We start from the raw sequence: 24,525 nt of genomic DNA on the forward strand, positions 1-24,525 counted from the left end.
AGTGTTGTTCATGATTAGTTCATGTTAGTAAATGCATTAACTAATGAACCTTATTGTAAAGTGTTACCATCTAATTTCTGTTTAGTTCGATTATGACATTAGTCGGATTAAATGAATCAAAAATCACTGTTTACATAGCAGACTCTTAATCAGAGTATTGCCTTAATCGTATTAAACTGGAATTATTGGGGTCCATGTGAACATACTCAAAGAATATACCAACAACTAAAGTGTAAGATGATTTTTTTTTATTTTATGGTTGATCAAAGCATAAAAATCACTGCTTGTGGTAAGTCTGTATATTCTTCTGTAGCTTTTTCTTTTGTTAATAAAGAATTATCTAGCAAAGACACGTGATTGTGTCCAAAGGAAAATGTTTTCTGAAAGATTCCTTCTGCATTTCCCTCACAGTCGCGATCTTCACAGTCAGACTGTCTATGGTTTTCTTCAGTGAACTTGCAGCAGTAATTGAAGCAGTTCCCATGGGTGTAGTGCATTTGGGGACGTTAAGTGCTGTCTCTTGTCATGCTATGTTTTTGTAAAATAGGTTCTTTTTGTCAGTTTCCTGTGATGTTCTTTGTTGTTTTTCCCCCATTTATTTATTTATTTTGTGCAAGAAGCCCCTAATGCTTGTTTTCCATAAGAGGTTCTCCTCTTTCCCAGGGGGCTGTCATTTGTGGAAGGGCCTCCATTTTCACCCGTCAGTGAGATGGCCCATCTACCAAAACACAAAGTCTTGGCATCTCAGATCCTGAGAAATGGACTACCTATTGGAGCTGACACCCAGAAACTTTCTGCTTTTCCACCATGTTAATGTCTCCTACTCGTCTTCAGCAGATGTGACTGATAAGACTTGGCAGTGTCATACAGTGCCTTGAGTTTGTCTGAACAAACTTTATGTTTGTTATGTATATATAGATTTTTATATACTTTCACTTTCATCATTTTCAGTTATTCTAAAATAATGATTGTTTTCTGTATACAATTCTTGTATAGTCATTGTGTTTATCTTTGAGTTTTTTGTTTTTTTTTTACAAAAAAAAAAAAAAGCTTTCCAGCATTTCACTTGTATCATCTGTTGGATAAAACAAAGATAAGCTCATTGAACACAAATTTACATTTTGCTCTTTAAAAGTGACCTACAGGTACGTATGTAATTTCAGCCATTAAAAAGTAACATGATGAAAAAAATAACACAAATATATAAATAAAGTACCAACAGATTTGTATTTTTCATGTGCACTAAACCCAACAGTCAACTTTATCAAATGAAATGAGTGTAGTTAACTCAAAATTTACTGAAAATTACTGAAAAAATTTACTACTCATTTGAAAAGAGTTTAGAACTCAGTGTTGAAGGTGAGTTAATTAAATACCTCATTACTTCAACGTAAATGGAGTAAGTTCACAGTACTCATAGATTAGTTTTTAACTCAAATGGTTTGTAGCAATCAGTTTCCTCAAATGGTTTGAGTTGCCTTAACTTTTTGTGTTTTACAGTACTCTGTTGATTTGAGTTCTCTTCATTTATCAGGTTTTACTCAAATTGCTTTGCTTACTCAAATGTTCACAGTTAAAGTTCACAGTACTCATTAGGATTAGTTTTTGAATCTAAATGGTTTGTTGCAATTGGTTTCCTCAAACGGTTTGAGTTACCTTTTTGGGTTTTACAGTGTATATAAATGATTCACATGAAAATTACAATTCTGTTGGTACTTTAATTAAGCTGGAAGTATATAAAAAGTTGCACAGCAAGTGTTTTAACTAATATTAATTTATAAAATGAATTTGCCATTGTAGTAAATATTATTTTCTGGCATAAAGTTGTAAATAATGTGTTTAATTATTAAATTATTATTTATTGTATTTAATTATTATTAATTATTAATTATTTAATGTATTTAATCACATCTAAAACACTTATAGCTTGTTAATTTTACTTTTGCCCCTTTAAATTAAAAAAATGGAGTTCTGCTAGGTGTTTTAATTAAAATTAAGTAACTAATAAAAACTAAGTTGTCTCAAAATAAGTTGTCCAAAAAAAAAGTGTTGTCCAAAAATGTTGCCAAAGTGTATTATGATTAATATTGGTTTATGATTTAAAGTCTCTCAGAAATAAAGATACAGGAGCTGTAACTGGGCCAGTCAAAAGTTTCAAAAGGTATACATATTTTTACCTGAAGGGTCCATAATTGTACTTAAAAGGTATGTTTTAGGTACATTTAGCACTAATATGCACCATTGAGGTACCACTGTGGACTCTTTGAATACGAATGTGTATCTTTTGAAAAGGTACCGTCCCAGTGAAAGCTCCTGTACCTTTATTTCTGCAGTTTATATATTCTGTTTATGAAGGCAGCATTCAATGTAAAAAAAATGTTAAATTGTTAAATATTTTTACAATTTTAAATAGCTTTCTTATTGTATGTAGTTTCAAATGAAATTATTACTCCAGTCATTATTGCTTTTATTACTAGTATTATTGTAAATAATAATAATAATTATTATTATTATTATTATTATTATTAATAATAATAATATATAAATTATTCAATTAAATTATAAACTACTTTTGAACAGTTAATTTATAGTGCAATAACATTTCACAATTTTGCAATTTGTACTGTATTTTTGATTAAATAAATGCAGCCTTGGTGAGCAGGAGAAGCTTATTTTAAAACATCTGACAATCCAACTGACCCTAATCATTTGACTTTTGATATATAAATATATATATATATATATATATATATATATATATATATATATATATATATATATATATATATATATATATATATATATATATATATATATATATATATATATATATTTATCAAAAGTCAAAAGATTAGGCTCAGTTGGAGATTGCAGGTTCTCCCCGTGCTGGCGTGGGTTTCCTCCAGGTGCTCTGGTTTCCCCCAGAAGGTATAAGGGAATTAAGTTGGCTTAATTGTCTGTAGTGTATGAGTGTGTATGGATGTTTCCCAGGGTTGCAGCTGAAAGGGCATCTGCTGTGTAAAATATATGCTGGTTAAGTTGGCAGTTCATTCCGCTGTGGCGATCCCAGATTAATAAAAGGACTAAGCCAAAAAGAAAATCAATGAATAATATATTATAATTATTATATATTAATTTATGATAGGGCGAAACAGTGGCGCAGTGGGTAGCACGTTCGCCTTACAGCAATAAGGTCAGTGGGTTGCTTGTTTGAACCTCGTCTCAGTTGGCGTTTCTGTGTGAAGTTTGCATGTTCTCCCTGCCTTCGCGTGGGTTTCCTCCGGGTGCTCCGGTTTCCCCCACAGTCCAAAGACATGCAGAACAGGTGAATTGGGTTGGCTAAATTGTCCGTAGTGTATGAGAGTGTGTGTGAATGTGTGTGTGGATGTTTCCCAGAGATGGGTTGCGGCTGGAATGGGCATCCGCTGCGTAAAAACTTGCTGGATAAGTTGGCGGTTCATTCTGCTGTGGCGACCCCAGATTAATAAAGGGACTAAGCCAAAAAGAAAATGAATGAATAAATAATTTATGATATCATCAGTAATTCATTTAACAAGTGAAAAATTGTGAAAGCTTACCCCCTTTAATTTCACCTCTTTACATTTACACTAAAATATCAAATCTGTTTGGTATTACAGTTAAAGTCTGGTAACTTAACTGGAATTAAATTTCATTTAAATTCAATTATTACGTGACAACTACACAAACGTATTCTTATTGTATCTTTGTCTGAGCTGTTTTGTTGTTTCCCAATTAAAGTTTTTGTCAAATAAACCCATCACTTTACTTTAATCTTCTTCTCTACATACGTTTTTATTAATGCATGAACATAACATACAAAACAATGCCAGTGGTGTACTAAAAATATGAATGAAGTAAAAATGAAATGAAAATATGAAATAAAATAAAATAACACACATACAAGTGGTTTCTGACTGCTAAATTTACAAGGATGGAAATGAAACATGGTAAGTATAATCAAAAGATTAATAACAGAAGATTCATTTTCTAACTTCTAGTTAAAAAAACAAACAAAAAAATATAATCATACAGTTAAAGAAATTTTGACTGCACTTTATCTTTTTTTTTAAATTTAGATAGACTACCTTCTTCCACCATAAACTTTTTGTATACAATGGTAGAAAATATGAGGTACTGTTTCTGGGTAGGCTAATGAACAGAACGACAGGGGCGCCCCCAAGGGGTGGCCAGGGGTGGCCACGGCCACCCCTCGGTAAACTCTGGCCACCCCTGTGGCCACCCCAATATAATTTTGCTGTTGACATTATGTACTTATAAATCCACAACGTTTAAATAAATAAAATGGAGCCACTAAATTATTGTTGGTGTTACTGATGTAGCTGATTCATTGTCTCTCCCCCTTAGTGCTGGTTCAATGCTGAATGCTGGTGAAAGCAAACTGACGCATGCGCGCAGAAAACCATTCCCGCGCGCCTCACGCACTCCTGTGTGAATCCCGGTTGGTTGTTTGCATGCACGCCGACAAAATACGCGCCGCTCATTCGCCGTGAAACGGAGTAACAGCCTTTTGTGCAGAGGTGAAAGTCGACTAAAGTTTATATAATATGATGATGATGATGATGTTACTTTCACTAAGCATGCCTTTAAAGCAGAAAGGAGGGATAATGAGTCAGGGAGGTAAGACTTCATAACATGATTTCTCAGCCATGATCTGGTCTAAGACCACAGATAATTCTATAATACATTTTTTGTATTCTTTAGAATTGTCATAATTAATTTTCATGCAAAAGGTTTCTTAAGTGATCTTGGCATATCACTCCACTTGTTGTTTTCCAGTAATATTTATGATTGATTTCTGTTATTTATTCAGAATAATAATTGTATAATAATATTAATTGTATTTATTTAAAATAAATATAAATAAATTTTTATATTTATTGAATAACAAATCTAACAATTCAAGGGAGGTGGGGTTTATAGGGTGGCTCGCCCAGGGTGTCATTTAAACTAGAACCACCACTACCCTTCCCGATCATCGTTGACAGCACGCACACCTTCAATAGACAGCAATGGCAAATTAATATTTACCTTAAGGTACAGTATATCAATAGAAGAAGCTGCATTAATAAAATGGCTCAAAAAGTAATATGGATAAATGATATTATTTGGTATAGTGATTGTGTATAGTAATGCCTTTTTGTTTCAGTTTGATCATTTGTTTGGGTTATTAATAAACTCATTATTCTTTCATTCATTTTCTTTTCGGCTTAGTCCCTTTATTAATCCAGGGTCGCCACAGCGGAATGAACCGCCAACTTATCCAGCACATTTTTACACAGTGGATGCCCTTCCAGCAGCAACCCATCTCTGGGAATAATAAACTCATTAATCTTCATTAATTTTAGACATGGCATATACCGTATGATGTACAATAAAAGCACGTAAAAAGTTATTTATACAGTATATATATATATATATATATATATATATATATACAGTTGAAGTCAGAATTATTAGCCCCCTTTTGATTTTTATTTTCTTTTTTAAATATTTCCCAAATTATTTTTAACAGAGCAATGAAATTTTCACGGTATGTCTAATAATATTTTTTCTTCTGGAGAAAGTCTTATTTGTTTTAGTTCGGCTAGAATAAAAGCAGTTATTAATTTTTTAAAAGCCATTTTTGGGACAAAATTATTAGCCCCTTTAAGCTATTTTTTTTAAAAATAATTTACAGAGCAAACCATCATTACACAATACTTTGCCTAATTACCCTGACCTGCCTAGTTAACCTAATTAACCAAGTTAAGCCTTTAAATGTCATTTTAAGCTGTATAGAAGTGTCTTGAAAAATATAAAGTAAAATATTATTTACTGTCATTATGACAAAGATAAAATAAATCAGTTATTAGAAATAAGTTTTTAAAACTTTTATGCTTAGAAATGTGCTGAAACAATCTTCCCTCCATTAAACAGAAATTTGGGAAAAAAATAAACAGGGGTGCTAATAATTCAGGGGGGCTAATAATTCTGACTTCAACTGTATATATATATATATATATATATATATATATATATATATATATATATATATATATATATGAAAAGTGTTTTTAAACTAAACATAGATTTTTATTTGGTTTGCACATGTACTTCTTGAATTACTTCAAGGAATAAATAGCAATATTTCAAGAAGAATTAATTGAAAAAAACACAAAAATATAACATTACACTGAATTCATAATTTTTTTTTGTGTGCCACCCCAAGATTTGGTGCGGCCTCTTCTGGCCACCCCTAAGAAAATTTTCTGGGGGCGCCACTGCAGAACGAAGAATTGACATCAATTTCTTCAATGAATCTGGTTAAAAAATGCTTAACAGGGTAAAGTTTATGTAGTATCTTAAGTAAGATTTCTTTGATTTTCTTTGAAATTATATATTTAATAGATACCCAGAGTTTCCTTCAATTAATATTCCTTCTCTACCATTTTCTGCAAGGTTACTTTAAAGTATATTATGTCATATCCTCATCTTGAAAGGATGTAGTGTTTCTGCTGAAGCAGCCTACGAAATTTCCGTAAGTGACGGAGCATTTCCGTAGAAACCTGTGTGGCCTGCGCTCCTCCGCCGTAACTTTAGAGTTCATGCTTCGGCTTTCGTGACAGCTCTACTGGCACGACCAGCGGATTTCAAGGGCTGGAACACCTGTTTACTCGACCGAGAGCCACAGCGACACGGCCAAGATGTTGAATATGTGGAAAGTGCGGGAGCTGGTTGATAAAGCGTGAGTATTTTGGATGTTTCCGAAAGTATTTCGGCGTCTTGCCTCGTACCTGTTGAAAATGAGACACGTACGCACTCATTGACGTCACATCGCACTCTCGAGACTGGAGCTAAGTTAGCACAGCGGCTAACAACAGCTTTGTGTTCCCCTTAAAAGTCTTGTATTTCACCAGTGCAGATTTTTCAATCGGTTTTGTTACTTTACAAGAGGTCTAAACTTGTTTATTAACGCCCTAATATTGCACAGGGATCCTTAATATCAACACATTGGCTAATTTTATGACACTTGCTAAACTTGTGCTGGCTGTCAAAACACGGCGCTTGTGTATCAAAGTGCTTTCCACATAAACTAACCTTGCGATTGTTTATCTTTTTAAGTGAGAAAACTGTTGTTTAAAACAGGAGTATGCGTTTAAATTTATATATGAAGTGACTTAAACTTTTTGTAACGTTCGGGAGTCATTTGTTCAAGCTAACTAGTTAGCCTAATATGAACAACAGCTCATTGTTCATATTTGTGTGCTGTGTGTTTACTGCCGATTATTCAACAAACTGTTTACATTTTTCAAAGCCATGGATGTGTCGGTGATTATACAGTAATAGAGGCCACTGAGTTTCATGAAAACTGCAGCAGTTAAACAGAAACTTGTGTTTTTACCCCTAAAACGAGAGGGACATCAAACACTTCAGAAATATAGTTTCTGTTATGCTTTAGTACAAACCAAACTAATACACATTTGTTCAGAAGAAGAAAATGTATCTCCAATGAAAATAACATTTTAAACAAACATAAACAACATTATACTCAAAGGTCAAAGAAATGTTTTACATGAATTGGTTTATATTTAGTATTTTGAACTAAATTTCAGCTGGGACCCACTTTTAACATGTTTCCAAACCATTTAAATCTTGCATGAGGTGTAAGTTCCTATAAAATTAACATGGTATTGTGACATTTTTCTATCTGAATTTGAATAAAGGGCATTGTTTTATTAAAGTATTCCTTCTCACAAACTTTTGTGCACAGCAAACTAACAGTTGTAGAGAAATGGCTTATGGTGTTTTACTTGAGCTGTCTAACAGCCTTACAGAAGGATAGACATTCAAGAGTGGAAACAAATTTGATTAAAGATTACCAAAATTTCTTGCAAAGAGTAATCATTCACCTCAAGAAGAGCAATGTGAGCCATTAAAATCTATTTATTTTGGTTTGTTGCAGACTTTAAGAGTTTTGTTTTTAGCTGTGCTATCTAAAATCAAACTGTCAGTTACTGTTTAATGAATAATTTACGAGTTTGTTTATTATGAAAGGATTGCAATTTAGAATTAAATGTGCCAGTCAGAGATAACTCAAATCTGTAGCTGGTCACCCCTTATTAAACAGAAACTTTGTGACATAAATATCATTTTAATTTTAGAAAGTTTAATCATTTTAATTAAAAAAATAGAATAAAATGATCTGTTTTATGGTGATCATTAATTATTGTGCAACTCTCAATCTAGTTTTCCCCCCATTCTTATCTTGCTATTTTCTCATAGTACAGAACAGCGGTTGTTGAAGGCTTTAATTCACAAATGAGAGTTTGTGCAAACTTTTGGGTGTTACCTATCTGGGTATGTCTCTGAAACTGTGTCATTTACATGAAACTATGTGATGATTTACAGCTGACATGGCAGCATATGCTGTTGGAAGATAAGTGGTCAAGCTTTAATGTCCGAAGTGACCAAAAAAATCTGCATGTTGTGTACTGGACTGTATAACATAAAATATTGAATATCATCTTGACAAACATGATACATCATGACCCGAAAAAAAAGCCATTTCCTGTTTTTGCAAAGCAACTTTGGAGACAGTGTGGCAAGCAGAGTGAATTTAGATGCTTGCCTCCAAAATCATTCATTTCCAACAGTGTGACCTTTTAACAGACAACTAGAGAAGTGTAGCCATGGGTGGACCAATGGGGAATGTAGCTTCATGCTGGTAAAGCGATGGACAGCTTGTTCAAAAATGGTGTGAATGTCACAAGATGACACAGAAAGACTGTAGTATCAATATTTAAGACAGTAAATAACCAACAACAGGTATCATATAACCTTGGAAAAGATTTCAGTTGCAGCTAAGAAAAAAAGCTGTGTTGTCATCAAGCTGTGAAACCAGTTAATGCATCTGACCGGTCTGGTGTGTTTTTAAAGAATCCGACACGTGTGTGTTTATCCCAGATTTTTTCAGATGATGGCAATTACTGCAACCTGTAAGCTTAAGAGGACTGATTTCCTGTCAGTCACCTCATATAATGCCAGATTCATGTGTCTGCTAGTTTTTATTTATTTATTTATTTATTTATTTATTATTATTATTATTATTATTATTATTTCTTCTTGGTCATTATAATTTTGTTATTGTCTAATCTAATTAACTACACTTTAAAAAAAAACAAGGAAACATGGATATAGGACATATTAAGTTTTTGACTTGTTCTTGCTAATTTGTGTTTACATTTCCACTGAGTAAGACAATACCAAGTTATTTTCTTAATATACTATAAACCCATAGACAATTGACAATTTTTAAAATCAAAACCCACAGAAATTCAGGAATAGGAAAAATTGAGGATGTGTTCGTTTATTTGATCCACCCTGTATTCTGTTGTACACCCCACCCTTATACTGAGATCTTGTGTATCTTGTATAACCACTATTTATCTCACTCTGGCTCTGCCGCTATTGGGCTAAACTGGTTTCATGTAAGTGCTTTTGCTGAATTGTCTACTTGGCTACCTCAGCATGATATTTAGATGAAGGAGGAGTTTGAGGTTTTTGATTATTCAAGTAACTGTTCTGTAGGTGTGTGTGATATTCATCATCTGCAATAATAATGCAATTGTTGTTTTAATGATATGTTATCTGATAGGGCTGCAGTGCACGATGTTGAAAAAAATCTGATAATTTTATGTTTTATTTTTCTGCAATAAGATTACAGTTTCACTAGTCATTTGAATGCTCTATTTGACAGTTTTCTGAGGAGTCTAACAGCACATAAATGGAAAAAATCACAATGCAAAAAAATGCTTTTCTTACTTTGCTTTGTCTCGTTTCTAGTCTAAATATCTAAATGCTTAATCAAGTAAAAGTATTGTTTTGCTGAAAGAAGTCAGAATTAAGGGTTTTTCTTTAAAACAAAGCAAAGTTATCTGCCAATGGGGTGACTATAAGCTTATTTTCACTGTCAAATGTAGATATTTGGACTAGAAGCAAGACAAAAACTTCAAGTAATAAGGACTTTACCTTTTTTCCAGGTAAATCTTTGTTATACCTCCAAACATATTTTTTGGACCCAAATATTTTACACTCTCTTGAAATGCTCAGTCACACGTCACAGGCCTTCAAAAACCCATGCTAATGATAAATTTTCACTCTATTATGGTTAAAAAGTTATTAAATGATGCCAGTGAATTCACATGTCAGATGTCTTCTGTAGCACCTGCTCAACTATAATTCAGACTCAACTTTGCATATCTTGCGATGTAATTATTGCGGATGCGCACATTGGAATATCGATGCTGAAACGATATATTGTGCGATATAGTGAAACTGAAACGATATAGTGTTACTTACTTTATAAAAGCACTTTGTGAGAGTCCAAACACATTAACTGTATGATGAAGCCTATTAAATTGCCCTTAGCAAAATCATGAAAGCAAAATATATTTCTGTTTGTTTGTTTTTGATATTTATAAAGTATATTTAGGTAATATCAGAAAATCAAGTGTGCCTCATTTTAAATATCATCACATGAGTGATATTGCAAATGCGATTAGCATTTTAGACATGCCATAGATTTTCCTGTTTTGCCAGGGAATATAGTTCCAAACAAAGCAAAACTGCAGGCTTTTATTTTCAAAAGACGGTGTTCTTGAACAAACTGAGTGAGCTAATATTTCAGTGATGCTTTTATAGTCATTTAGTTTGTTATTAAATGAGTCAACCATTTTGAATGAATCATTTTAATTTAAATAATTATTTATTGAGGAACTTACAAGAACCAATGGCCCTAATATTTTAGAAAGTGTACTGGCCGGTTTAAAACACCACTTCCTTGATGTCATTAAATCTGTCAAAGTTTGACTTGTCTGATAAACACCATTGATTTCCTAAACTCGAAACATTCTAATCTGAAATTTAGTAATGGTGACGATTGACTGATAGGCTGTCGATTCATTGTGTTTTGTTTCAACCAAAGCAGTTTGTTTTTATTTTATAGTGAAGATACCTCTGACATTTTGTTTCTTTTTTGTTAGTATCTCTCACTTCTACTATTTTAAAGTCATTTCTTTTTAATAGGTAATATAAATATGTCTTCTGGTAAAAGTGATGTAACCTTAGGGGCTTTTTAAATGAGTAAATCACTAACCCGACAGCATCATACACAAATCTAAGCCTATATAGCTTTATACGTTTAAATAGGAAGTGATTTTATGCGTTTACAATCACTGCTGTATTTATAACCATTTGGACAGAGTGGAAAATGTCATTTGGTTTGGATAATCTGCTTTTTAATACAAACTGTCTTTCTTTCAGCTGAACAGCCCCAAAATAACTCCCATTTTTCTTTTTATTAATTACAGTACAAATGTCACTTGCACAAAACCATTTCCTGCAGCCAAGGATCCATATTTTGATTATTGTCTTACCATGTTGAACAACTAAAGTATTAAATGTGTGTGTAATACAAAATCTAACTATATTTATTCTCTGCTGAAAGGCTTGTACTTCCAGATATCCTTTATAACAAACACAGTTTGACTCTTCTAAAAGGCTGTTGTGCTTTAATCTCTTTCTCACAGAACCAACGTTGTGATGAACTATACTGAAACTGAGTCGAAAGTTCGGGAAGCCACCAATGATGACCCATGGGGACCTTCTGGACAGCTAATGGGAGAAATTGCGAGGCAAGTGGAGGGGAATTTGGTGATTGATCTGCATTTATCTGGAAAGCAGTTGAGCGTGCATCCTTAGATAATCTTTTATTTTGGTTAATTTCAGGTGCACATTTATGTATGAACAGTTTCCAGAGGTAATGAACATGCTGTGGACAAGAATGCTCAAAGACAACAAGAAAAACTGGAGAAGAGTTTACAAGGTGTGCAATTATTGATAAGTATTGGGTTTTTGGTTAAACAGTAGTGTCTTAGGCAGCTATTTACCATTTTGAGGGATGTAAACAAAAATAATGGTCCCAACGGGTTTCCTGTTTGACATTTTTAATTCCTATAACTTCCGAGAATTCAAACATTTTTAACATTAAGTTATGATTGAATTGCCAATTGTTATGGTTATAAAATAGTTTGATTACAAGCAGGAAATGTTCATGGGCCAGTGACCTCACCATATTGAAATGGTCCATTGTTTTTTTTTGTGCTGAGTTTGTGCTTATTGCAATATTGAATGCTTTGCCTGCACTGTGATCTGTTTTGAGCTTTTCTGTCTTCCCTATTTCAGTCTTTACTGCTGCTGGCTTACCTGATCAGAAATGGGTCTGAACGCGTGGTCACGAGCGCAAGAGAACACCTGTATGATTTGCGCTCAATTGAGAGCTATCATTGTGTCGGTGAGTAAACTACACAAAGACGAGTGCTCGTATAATTATTTGTCTGTCATCAACGCTGTTTGATGTTTCTCAGATACAGGTCAGTGATGGATGAATGGGTTTTTGTGTTTCAGACGAGAACGGCAAGGACCAGGGTGTCAATGTGCGTCAGAAGGTGAAGGAGCTTATAGAGTTTGTGCAGGATGATGACAGATTGAGAGAGGAAAGGAAGAAGGCTAAGAAAAACAGGGACAAGTATATAGGCGTGTCCTCTGATAGTATGTCAGGCTTCAGATACTGTAAGTACCTAATGTCTTCTCTTTTCTTAACTTACACACACACACACACACCCACATTCATATATATATATAGATATATATATATATATATATATATATATATATATATATATATATATATATATATATATATATATATATATATATATATAAGCTATTCAAGGTGTTTTACATCATATACATTAATCATGAGGAATTTATCTAAATGGGACTCTAAAAACGAGGAGGTCTTCTGTCCTTCTCTCCACCGTTATTATCCCTAGGGGATTTGCATTGCCAGATGAGTGAACTATACTGTAGGTTTATTTTAATACCCCGCATAGCTGCTTTTTCACATGACAGCATAAATTATGTTTTTGATGTCCTTGATTAGGAAGCAAAAGCAAAAAAAAAAGCTTGCCTTCTTTTTGCAGTGCATGATTTGTAATGGCTGTTTCAGATTTAACTGGTATCTTGTTTTAGTTTAGTTCTGACAGTCGTTTAGCTCTAAAGCTTAATGAAACTTGATATGCGTGTATTTTAATGCGTTTTTGAGTTTGTGGCTTGCAAATTATATAGTAATATAACCACAGTTCTAAGATATTTTGGAGAGGAAGCATCACAGGCTTATTTCGCTTCTCTTTACATTCACATAAATTATGATGAATCTTATGATGAACCAAGTTGTGTGTCCCCTTAAAAGGAAAAAGGATTATATTTTGAATTGATATGAAGTTAAGTCTTTACAGTACCAGTTTTGGCATCTTTTTAGTATTAATTAAGCAGTACTTAATAAGAAGTGTAATTAACAAATGAGCATGGTAATTAAAGTAAATGTTTTGCTAATATGTGTTGCACTGCCTACGTTTATGCTAATTAGGTAATTAGAATTGGAATAATCATTTAGAATAATAGAAATCACAAAAGTGAACTTACTTTTTACTTTCAGTAAAAGTAAAAAAAAATCACAAAAGTGAAATTAGAACTGGATTGGAAAGTGTGCTTAATTGTCATAAAAATAAATTAAGGAGCATCATTTTTATTTATGTAAAATGGATTTTAATTTTATTTTTGATGACTCAGACATGTTTTTATGATGCAATTTTCCCCCTTAATTTCCTGTATTTCTTGAATGTATGCTGTGTTTGTGTATGTGTATAGCAAAACACACTGTTTTATGTATCCTACAGCGGAGGACAGGTTTGATTCCAGAGAGCCACGCTCAAAATGGGATGATGACTGGGAAAAGAACAAGGGAGCATTCCCTTTTAGTGAAAAACTGGGAGAGATCAGCGATAAGATCGGAAGCACCATTGATGACACCATTAACATGTTCCGCAAAAAAGACAGGGAGGATTCGCCTGACAGATTCAGGTCAGGACCCCTAGGCCATCTCACCTTCCCTTCTCAGATCACCTGGAAAAACCTATTCTTCTCACAAAATGCAAATGCATAAATGTTACAACTAATTTAATCAACAGATTGTTGACAGCTGTTTATAACCAAGTGAATCGATCATGTCATGGACTGTTTTCCTCATTTTTAAAAAAATTCTATAGTGAGGCAGATGAGGAGCGCCGGGGAACGAGAAATGGGCAGTCGGGGAAATCTGAGTTTAAAGATGATGAAGAAACTGTGACAACCAAAAGCGTCCAGATCGTCCAGGCCACAGAGACCACTGCCACTCGTAAAAAAGGCGTTCCCTCAAAAACGATAGACCTTGGAGCAGCTGCTCATTACACTGGCGACAAATCCTCCAACAATTCTAACACAAACCAGGTAAAGAAGCACTACACAAAATCATTGGCTTTATAGCTAAATCTCTTGGTTAATAGAGACATCCGTTAATAAATCATGTGAATTTACATGTATTTTATAATATATCGACTCTACACTGACATCTTGTGGTAGCTGTTTAGAGTGGTTTCTCTTTTTGTTAATATAGACTACTACGACATCAGCAGTGAGTCAGCCCAGTTCTGGATTGGTGGACCTGTTCTCAGCAGATCCTGCACCTGCTCAACCAGCTTCCAAAGGTACATAGTCATAATAATAATAATAATAATAATAATAAATATTATTTGTTATGTGTCTCTCAAACTTAAAGTGCTACAAAACATTAAAACAGTAATACAAAAAAGAAAAAAAAACATTGAACACCATAATGCTACAAATAGTTCAAAATGACAGCAATCCTCATAAATTTAAAGCAATACTAAAAAGGTGAGTCTGAAAAAGGTGGCATTCCTGATGGTTGTAGGTGAAGCATTTAATAATTTAGGCACGTGATAGGAGAATGCCCTACCTCCCATAGTGTTGAGTCTACAATGAGGCTGAAACCAAGTGAGACTCAATGCAGAACTTAAAATATCATACGTAAAAAAAAAATATCACAAATATTACCAGGAGCAAATCCATAAACTGCTTTTTTTAAAATCAAAGTTTTAAAATCATTTTGTGACTTGAAAGGTAGCCAGTGTAGTTGCTGAAGTACTGGAGTAATGTGGTAATGTGACGAAGGGTGTGTCAACACACATGCAGCTGAGTTTTGAACGTACTAAAATGTCCTGAGAAAACTAGCAGGAAGACCCCCAAAAACTGAATTGCAGAAATCTAGGCGGGATGTGATGAAGGTATAAGCAAGCCTCTCAGCATCTGGTATTGGAAGAAAGGGTCTAATGCGTGCAATGTTGTGTAGATGAAAAACTGCTTTTGTTAAATGGAATTTTAAGCTAAGCTGAGCATCAAAAAGTATGTCAAAATTGTACATCTGTGGAGACGGTGATCATTAAAAGCCATCGACTGACAGCTTAAAATTGCTAACTTATCACCATTAGGAGAATCTCAGTTTTGCAATGGTTTAATTTAAAAATATAAGTCTGTGTCGTCAGCATAGCAGTGATAACCTACACCAAATTTTTGCAAAATTTGTCCAAGAGGTTGCATATAAATACTAAATAAGAGTGGACCAAGTACTCACCCCTGACACAGGAAGACCGTCCGTGATCTGACCACCCAAATAGACAAACTGTGAACGTTCAGATAGATATGAAGTGAACCAACTTAACACTGTTTCAGATAAACTAATCCAATTTTGAAGTCTGTCCAACAATATACTGTGACATTTAGTGTGACATTCTCATTCATTTACTTTTTGGTTGAGTACTTGATGTGAGTTCAATCCTCAGGGGAAAGCAAGAACTGAGGAAAAAGTGTAAGTCACTTTGGATATAAACCAATTGCATAAATATAAATAATACACAATGGTTCATACCTAAAGGAAGTAGGGTTAGCTGCAGGATAATTTGATAAAAGATTGAAATCTTGATTCAAACGCGTACACACTCTTGACAGTGAGTCAACCATAGTAATGCAATAAAATCTGCATTTGTCCTGCTTGTTACTCGAGAGACAGAGATCAGTTATGTACAATTAAAATCATGACTGGTTTTAGCCACACATTATCATTATTTCCGTCACAAAAACACAAATCATCACAAAAATTGGTATTTTAGTTCTAGTGTAGGAATCAAAATGGTTTTAAACCAAGAGTCCATTACATCATTAAACCAGTAGATTGTGACAAGTAACTGTGAAGAAAATGTATTTTTCATTGAATCATTTGTTCAGAAACACTGATTCATCCGGTTATAAAAGAAGTAAAGTCGTTCATTCAAATCGATTGATTGATGTTGGCATAAATAAACACTGATGCATGGTGTGAGTCATAAAGTAAACCAACCACGCTGTCAAACTAATTTTCTGAATAATACTAATAATAGATATTAGCCAGGAAAACCATGGTTGGACGGTCTTGAAAATGGATGACGAGATAAGTAAAAGTAGAAGAAAGCATTTTGCCGTTAGTCTTGCGCTATGGCCATGTCCCGCTGAAAGGGAGGGGGGCACTGTGAAGTTTAGCATATGCACTCTCCTGTGCTCCTGCTGCCTGCTGGAACATTTAGTCACTGAGGCCAGATGTCAAAGTGGTCCCTGGTGGGTGTATAGTGCTGAGCAGATGCGCAGCTCCCTCTCCTCACTGTCCTGCTCCTTCCACCACCAGCCGAACAGCTGCATCTGTCCTCCTCCACACAACTCCAGCTACAGGCTGCTGGAATGTAATGTGACCAGAGAGTGTGTGTGTGTGTGTGTGTATGTGTGTGTTTGTGTCCCTCAAAGATGCCAACAGATGTTTCTTGTTTTTGTCTTTTCCATTTTTGTCTTTTCCTTAGGACATCAGTGAAGATTGATATGTTTGCAAATCTAGAATGTCATAATTGAAGCTCTCTCTCGTTCAATCTAGGTCTCAGCTCTGACCTGATTGGAGGTTTTGCTGATTTCTCCTCTCCTGCAGCTGCAGCCAGTCTTCCGTCATCAACTGGTATGTTTATGTAACCTCCTAACACACCATAAGGTCAAAAATACAACCTGAGAACTCTTGGTTGAATTTACTTCTACTTTCCTCAACAAAAGTGCACCAGTGGTGAAAAGCTTAAGCTTGGTAGGGTTTTCTTTGAAAATGACTAATTAGTTTTCATTAACAACAACACATTATTTTAATACACTTTCTGGCCACTTTATTAGGTACACCTTACTAGTACTGGGTTAGACCCCTCATTGCCTTCAGAACTGCCTTAATTCTTCATGGCATAGATTCAACAAGGTACTGGAAATATTCCTTAGAGATTTTGGTCCATATTGACATGATAGCATTCCATAGTTGCTGCAGATTTGTCAGCTGCACATCCATGATGCGAATCTCTACACCACATCCCAAAGGTGCTCTATTGCAGTGGTTTTCAATGTGGGGGTCTGGACCCCCCGAGATGTCGCAGAACAATGAAGTTCCAAAAATCTATTTATTTTAATTAAACCATTGGAATTACCATAATATATCCATTACCTACTAAAAATATATATATATATAGTCATTTATAGTATACTATCGTAGCTTTATAGTTACTAGTTCTATTGGATTGCGACCACTGGGGTAATTACATCATACTAAAGACACAGCAATAGCATTAGATGGAGCAGATTAATTTTATAACACCAGGTTAAACTTTCTGGCACATTTATAGCACTGACATGCATTAAAAAAATTCAACGTAGAACAGACTTGGGTCTATTGGTGTGTGCGCAATTGCATGCAAGGTTTCTGTATTTATAGCCACCTCAGAAGATATTGGGGGTCGCGAGTCACTGGCATTGTAGTTCTGGTGACTGTGGAGGCCATTTAAGTACAGTGAACTCAATGTCATATTAAAGAAACCAGTCTGAGATGATTCATGCTTTGACATGGCTTGTTATCCTGCTGGAAGTAGCCATCAGAAGATGGGTACGTTGTGGTCATAAAGGAATGGACATGGTCAGTAACAATACCAAAGTGTGGTCTTCAGCTGCTGTTGCCCATCCGCCTCAAGGTTCAACAGGTTGTACTTTCAGAGCTGCTGTTCTGCATACCTTTGTTGTAACAAGTGGTTATTTGAGTTACTGTTGCCTTTCTATCAGTCTGGCCTTTCTCCTCCGACCTCTGGCATCAACAAGGCATTTGCCACTACAGAACTGCTGTTCACTGTATCTTTTCTCTTTTAGACCATTCTCTGTAAACCCTAGAGATGGGGGTTTGTGAAAATACCAGTAGATCAACAATTTCTAAAATCCTTAGACCACCCTGTCTGGCACCAACAACCACTCCACATTCAAAGTCCCTTAAATCACCTTTCTTGCCCATTCTGATGCTCGGTTTGAACTGCAGCAGATCGTCTTGACCACGTCTACATGCCTAAATGCATTGAACTTCAGTAATGTTATTGGCTATTTAGAACTTTGAGTTAAGGAGAAGTAGAACAGGTGTACCTAATAAAGTGGCCGGTGAGTGTATATAAACCAAAACCTTAGTTTAGAAAAAACATTGTTAAAGAAAAAAAATCTGTTTAAGTGAATGCTTTTTGTGCTACTTTTCTATTTATCGAAAGAAACTCAAAAAAATGAAAAGAAAATGTCACAATAACAGTTTTCAACACTGATAATAAGAAATGTTTCTAAAGAATATATTTCAAAATACTGTTTTACTGCTTGTTTTAGGTCAGTTAAAATCAAAGCTTTGATCGATAGTATTTTTAACAGTATTAAAGCACCACCACCTATAATATCAGAACTACTAACCTTAAAAATATAGATAAATTTATTTAGCAATCAGTTAGTTTTCCATCATTATTAGTTCAAAATATCTTGTGTTTTTTTACAGTAAATAATTATAACTCCAACAAAGAGACTTTTATTTTTTATTTCTGCCAAAACTAAATTTCAGTTTTTTTTATGTATATAATTAAACTTGCATGTTAAAATGAAATGCTTAAGGGACTGCAACTTGAAAGACACAAAGTGGTGATATGTGTGTGTTTTTTTATATGGTTATTTAAATGTAGTTCTGGGAATATAACAGAAGGCTGTTTGTTTTTCTGCTGGACTGGAGTTTGCCATCCTCAGCTGCCTGTTTATGAAATACTCCAAGCAGAAAGCTCTTAAACAGTGAGAGGAGGGGGCAGCCATATGGTGGGCTGCTGTGCTAAAAGCTAATGAGCACAGACACATTTCAGCTCTTGTTGTGTGTGACACATCACCCTCTGCATTTCTGGCACTGAGCTGAAGTGACTGAGAGTCTGAGATTCTTTTGATATTTATGCGTCTTCAGTGCCCCGATAGTTTCATTACTGTTTTCCTTGCATTTCTCTTGATTTTTGTGGCGCTCATTTGCATGCAAATGCAAATCCTCTGCTTTATCAGCCAGATGATAAAGCCTGACATGAAGCAAGGTTGTGGATTTTGTGCAGTTATAGCACAAATATGCCTTTTGATCAAAATGCTTCAGAACTATTACAGCTTTCCTGTGCTCTCCGTGTTATCTCTGTGCTCTACTTCATCAGACTGTTTTTTTCCTTAGCCCCTGCGTCTAGTGGGAATGGAGGAGACTTTGGGGATTGGAACGCTTTTCCTGCAGCCCAACAAGCCGTCCCAGCAGCCCAGCCTGTGAACCCTGCAGGAATAGACCTTTTCTCAGGTTTTCAGACGGCTCCTGCCCCAGCTCCTGTATCCACCGCTCCCTCATCTGACCTCTTTGACCTAATGGGCTCCTCCCAGACCACTAACTTCAGCACCTCCCAAAGCTTGAACTTCTCCATGACCACCTCTCAGACCATTGGCATGCCAACGTCCAAATCACAGGTGCCTACTGCATTAGAGATTTTCTTCTATACATCATCTTGAGGCATTTTCTGAAATATTAGTAATCTTCTGAAAGGTTGTTTGCTTTTGCAGTGGTTTAGTGTGCTTTCACAAGGAAACAATTCAAATACTAAAATGTGTTTATGCAAGTCACATGCCAGTAGTCTGTTCCTCATTGGTCAGAGTGCACCTATTTACATTCCTCTGCATAATCCATCTAGAAGGATTGACAAGTCCACTTTGTGGGCTTATTGTTACTGGGTGTTTAGATGTTTATAATGGGTATTTAGCTCTCGTTTTAGCTTTAATTGTTAAATTATGTTTTAATATATGTGATATTATAGATAGAATTTCTAAACTGTTTAGAACAGGGCTCAAAAGCTTTTTTTCTTGACATTATTCTTGCAGTTCCACACCAGTTTATGATGAAGAGGCTCTCTTTGATTATCAGCTGCAATAACTAACATGCTCGCTCACAAAATCCCACACAGCTGCTTTTTATCAAACACATTTCCAGTTATGAATTCTGATACTGCTTAGTTCATTGTTCCTTTGGGTCAGTTTTAAGTTCATGCTTAATCAGAACAAGATTCAGGAAATATTGTAGTGGTTTATTTATTTATTTGATTGTTGTAAAAAGGTTTGATGCAATTTATGATTAAAACCAAAAGTTTAATTCAGAGTCATACTTGTATCTTACTTACAAATGTTTTACAGTGCATTTAATCAAACATCACACCTATATTAAACTTCTTTTTTTTAATGTATTGCGGCCCCTTGACATCACGTTTACAACATAATAAAGTATAAAGATGAAACCGTGTGATGTAGAGCCTGTGTTGCACATAGATGATGTGGTTTTCATTCAGATCCCCCATCTGTGGAGTACTTAATGCAGCTCATCTAAGTGGAACTGCACACTAAACACTATTTACGCAAGAAAAGACAATTCTGGACGAGGTTCAGAGCCAGCGGTTTAGAGAGCAAGCAACATGAAAGCGAAACGAGCGAGGGTTAACACGCAGCATCGGCACAATTTTCCACCCACCCCCTCCTCATTACCCATCAACCCCGGTCCCCTTGGGACTCCCATCACAGAGAATGGCAGAATGAGGAGGAACAAGTTTAAGTCAGAAAACCATTAAATTGAAACAAAAGCCTTGCACAAAGATAATATTTGCATGCTAAAAGCCTGACCTACTTTAAAATGGCAAGTTTTGTTTGGCTAAAGAAAAAAGCAGCCCCCCCGATGGTATAATTAGAGGGACTTGAGATGCATTTTAACATGCTGAAATAATTTTAGGAGAAGACAATGCCTCTCAACCAACATTGCTGTCTTGTAGAACTCAAGATTCCTGATAACCCTGAAAACCACACTGTAATGTTCTGGAGAATTAATACTGTCTTTCATCTCCTCTGACTTGTGTCATTCTGCCATTGGCAAACATGGGAGAATTTTAATTATCATGCTTGAACTGCTACAGAACAATATAATCTTAACTGGATCAGAGAATAGCATCTGAAGATTGTTTTTGATCATATTGGCATTATCGTAAATGGTTTGTTTTAAAACTAACTTCATTTTCCTTTGGTCTTGGCAGCCACTGCAGACTATGGGCGTCCCGCTGATGCCCCAGCAGCCGATGGCCCAGAAGCCCAATCCCAAAGCCCCTGTGCCCTCAACCTGGTCCAATTCTAATGTAGACATAAGCCTGGACTATCTTGGCCCTGGCATGCAGCCGCCCAAACCTTCTCAGCCTACACTCAGCATGATGCAGCAAGGTAAGCATTGATACTGAGAGTCACTGGAAAGATGAAAAGTAATCAGACAGCACCAAGTAGATTACTTCAAATAGTAGTCTTTTACTGCTATTGATTATAGAGTACAAGTTGCATTTAGTATTGCAATCAATGATACTTGTTTCATGTGATATATTCTGACTACTTTTAGATAACATTTTATCTTGTTTTAAACATTTTATTAAACAATACCATATTAAGAGTCGAAAATATTATTATTATTGTTTTTTATATACACAACGAGTCGAATCGGTAAGATTTTATTTTAGTTTGTTTTATTGTAAGCTTATGCTCACAAAGGCTACATTTATGAAAACAAATACAGTAAAAACTGAAATTGTGATGTTATTGCAATATTATTATGTTTATTTATTTATAACTTATATAAATTATTTTATTTATTTATAACTGTTGTTAATTTAGTTTAAAGCGTAATTTTAAGCATGATTAGTCTTCAATGACACAATCCTTCAAATAGTTTATCATCGTGACCTGCCCTAGAAACATTTATTATTTGTTTTTGTTGTTTGAGAAGTTTAGGATTCAGTGTTAATCCACACAGTGGCAAAAGTTCAATTATTTTGAAAATTGACTATGCTGCATGTATCAGGAATAGCTGATGCTGGCCATAGCCAAGGCAAACGGCAGAGGATCGCAAGTTCAGAAACGCATTTAAATTGGTAAAGAAAGAAGCACATCACGTTTTAATCATGGTTTTGCACGTGAATGGCCCCTTTAAGGTTTACCCTGAGAGAAACAGTACAAACACTGATCTATAGATAAGTGATTACAACATGCAACACAATTAAACACGTTTTGCAAAGTACACAAAATGAGGCAAAAATTCTATTTACACTTGTTGATCCGGAGAAAGAAGAAACTGCTTTATATGAACTGTAACAGTTACTGACAAAGTCCCATACATAATAGTCTCTGCTGCTCCTTCAATAGCAAATGGCCAACGAATCTCACACTGCAGCATAGGTTATTGTTCCTGTCATTTTTCGGATTTTTGATACAAACACAGCACTAGGTTGACTATACTGTGGTATTGTTGTGAAATGAACTTTAACCCTTTATTCTCTGCAGCCAAATCCCTATCTGTCAGTGATAATTATCTTCGTATCCCTTGATCCCCCGTGCTCCACTAGTGTCTGAAGGGAAAGGCGAATTCACGTTTTTACCAGAACCGGCACTTCATGTTTGATGTACTTTATTGACATTTATGTGTTCAAGCAAAAGATCTGAACCCAACACGAATCATTCATTCGAATCGAGAGTCGACTATTTCGTTAGTTTTAAATACGACACACTTTCAGATTTACACCTCGGCTAGATGTTTTCATTCACTTAGAGCTGTGTTTTACACAGCATGGAAGGTCATGAAAGACCATAATATCGGCTCTTTAAAAATGTAATAATATTTCACAATTTAACAGGTTTTACTGTCTTTTGATCAAATAATTGCAGCCTTGCTGAGCAGAACTGGCTTCTTTTAAAACTTATAAAAAATCTTACTCATTTCAAACATTTGACTGGTGTTAGTGTATAAATACAACATAACATTAAACTTTATTTTACACCATGTTTTTCCCGAACAAGCACTATTATTAGCATATGCAGACATTGTTACATAATTGCATAAATAGTTGTTGTTGTTTTTTTTTGATTACCAGACCCTTCTTTCAATGTATTTTGTCTATTGTGTCCTGCAATAGGAGGTCAGACTCCTGTCAATATGATGACTCAGGGCTTTGCGGGCATGAATCTGGGCATGCAGGCTGCCCCTTCAATGGTCAGACCGCCCACCAACACCATGGTGGGAGGAATGAACATGAGCATGCAGCCTGGCATGACCTCTAGCCCCATGTCTATGCCACAAATGGGAGGGATGCCAGTCAATCAGGGCATGATGGGAATGAATATGAACATGGGCATGTCAGCAGCCACCATGGGCATGCCAGGAGGTATGGGCATGGGTACGGGGATGCCAGGCATGGGAATGAGCCCTGCCATGGGACAGCCTAAACAAGATGCCTTTGCAGATTTCGCCAACTTCGGGAAATGATTAGCCGAGTATTACACGAACAGTCCTTTTGGAGAGGTGACCATGAAGAAGCTATGAAGAGCTAGAAGACAAAGACTACTTGAAAATGAAGCCACGCAGGAATTGTTTGTTCATATGATGCTGATGTCCAACTGGATGATTATATTATTTTCTGTGTTCTTCTGATCAGCTGTACCAAGGAGCCCCGTCCAGGGTGGCTGGTTTGTTCTGAAAATCGTTTCAGTCGTCGCACACGCACTTCCCACGTTTCCATGGGACATCGCTTTAAGGAATGTGATGATAGTGAATGACTCCAGTTGACTTTATTCTTTCACTGAACTTCTTCATTTAACCCATAACGTACTTGGGTTTCTAATGCTGTAGAAAAAAAACAAATTATAATCAATTCTGGCCTTTTCTCTACTCTGCCTTAAGACGATAACCTGTAAATATTCTTTCGCGCCGCAGACAATAAGTTATTGAGTTACAAGATTAATGAAATTATGATGAGGGTAAGGGTTTTCCTATGGAGTAAAGATTGTGATCACATACCATTTTGTATTTGATTTTTATTCGAATGACCATTTGCTGAAAAGAAATGAAGAACTCGGACATCAGAATGATGGATGGACGATTCCAAATCAAAACCATTGTGGCCTTAAATAGTTCATGTGTAATATAATCTACTTTGCATCTTTTTAAAAATGCAAAATCTGTCCTTCGAACACATGGTGCCTGTCAGTCTCTTGCCTATTTTTTCCTAAAAAAATATGACTATAAAATCACAGTATTTATTAAAGGTACTGTTAGAAAGAATAATA

General features: G+C 35.2%; 1 protein-coding gene across 1 annotated transcript; it reads left to right on the plus strand.

The window, feature by feature from the left end:
* Positions 1–6,628: 6,628 nt before the first annotated feature.
* Positions 6,629–24,090, plus strand: clint1a (clathrin interactor 1a). The gene is given in 12 exon segments (NM_001003412.1): positions 6,629–6,766; positions 11,610–11,714; positions 11,809–11,905; positions 12,265–12,373; positions 12,487–12,651; positions 13,821–14,004; positions 14,190–14,409; positions 14,576–14,666; positions 16,934–17,011; positions 19,577–19,857; positions 21,459–21,639; positions 23,376–24,090. Coding segments are annotated over 12 exon segments (1,902 nt in total). The 5' UTR covers positions 6,629–6,725; the 3' UTR covers positions 23,726–24,090.
* The last annotated feature ends 435 nt before the right edge of the window (positions 24,091–24,525 follow it).

Source organism: Danio rerio, chromosome 14 (genome assembly GCF_049306965.1).
Source record: "Danio rerio strain Tuebingen ecotype United States chromosome 14, GRCz12tu, whole genome shotgun sequence".
NCBI classification, from domain to species: Eukaryota; Metazoa; Chordata; class Actinopteri; order Cypriniformes; family Danionidae; genus Danio; species Danio rerio.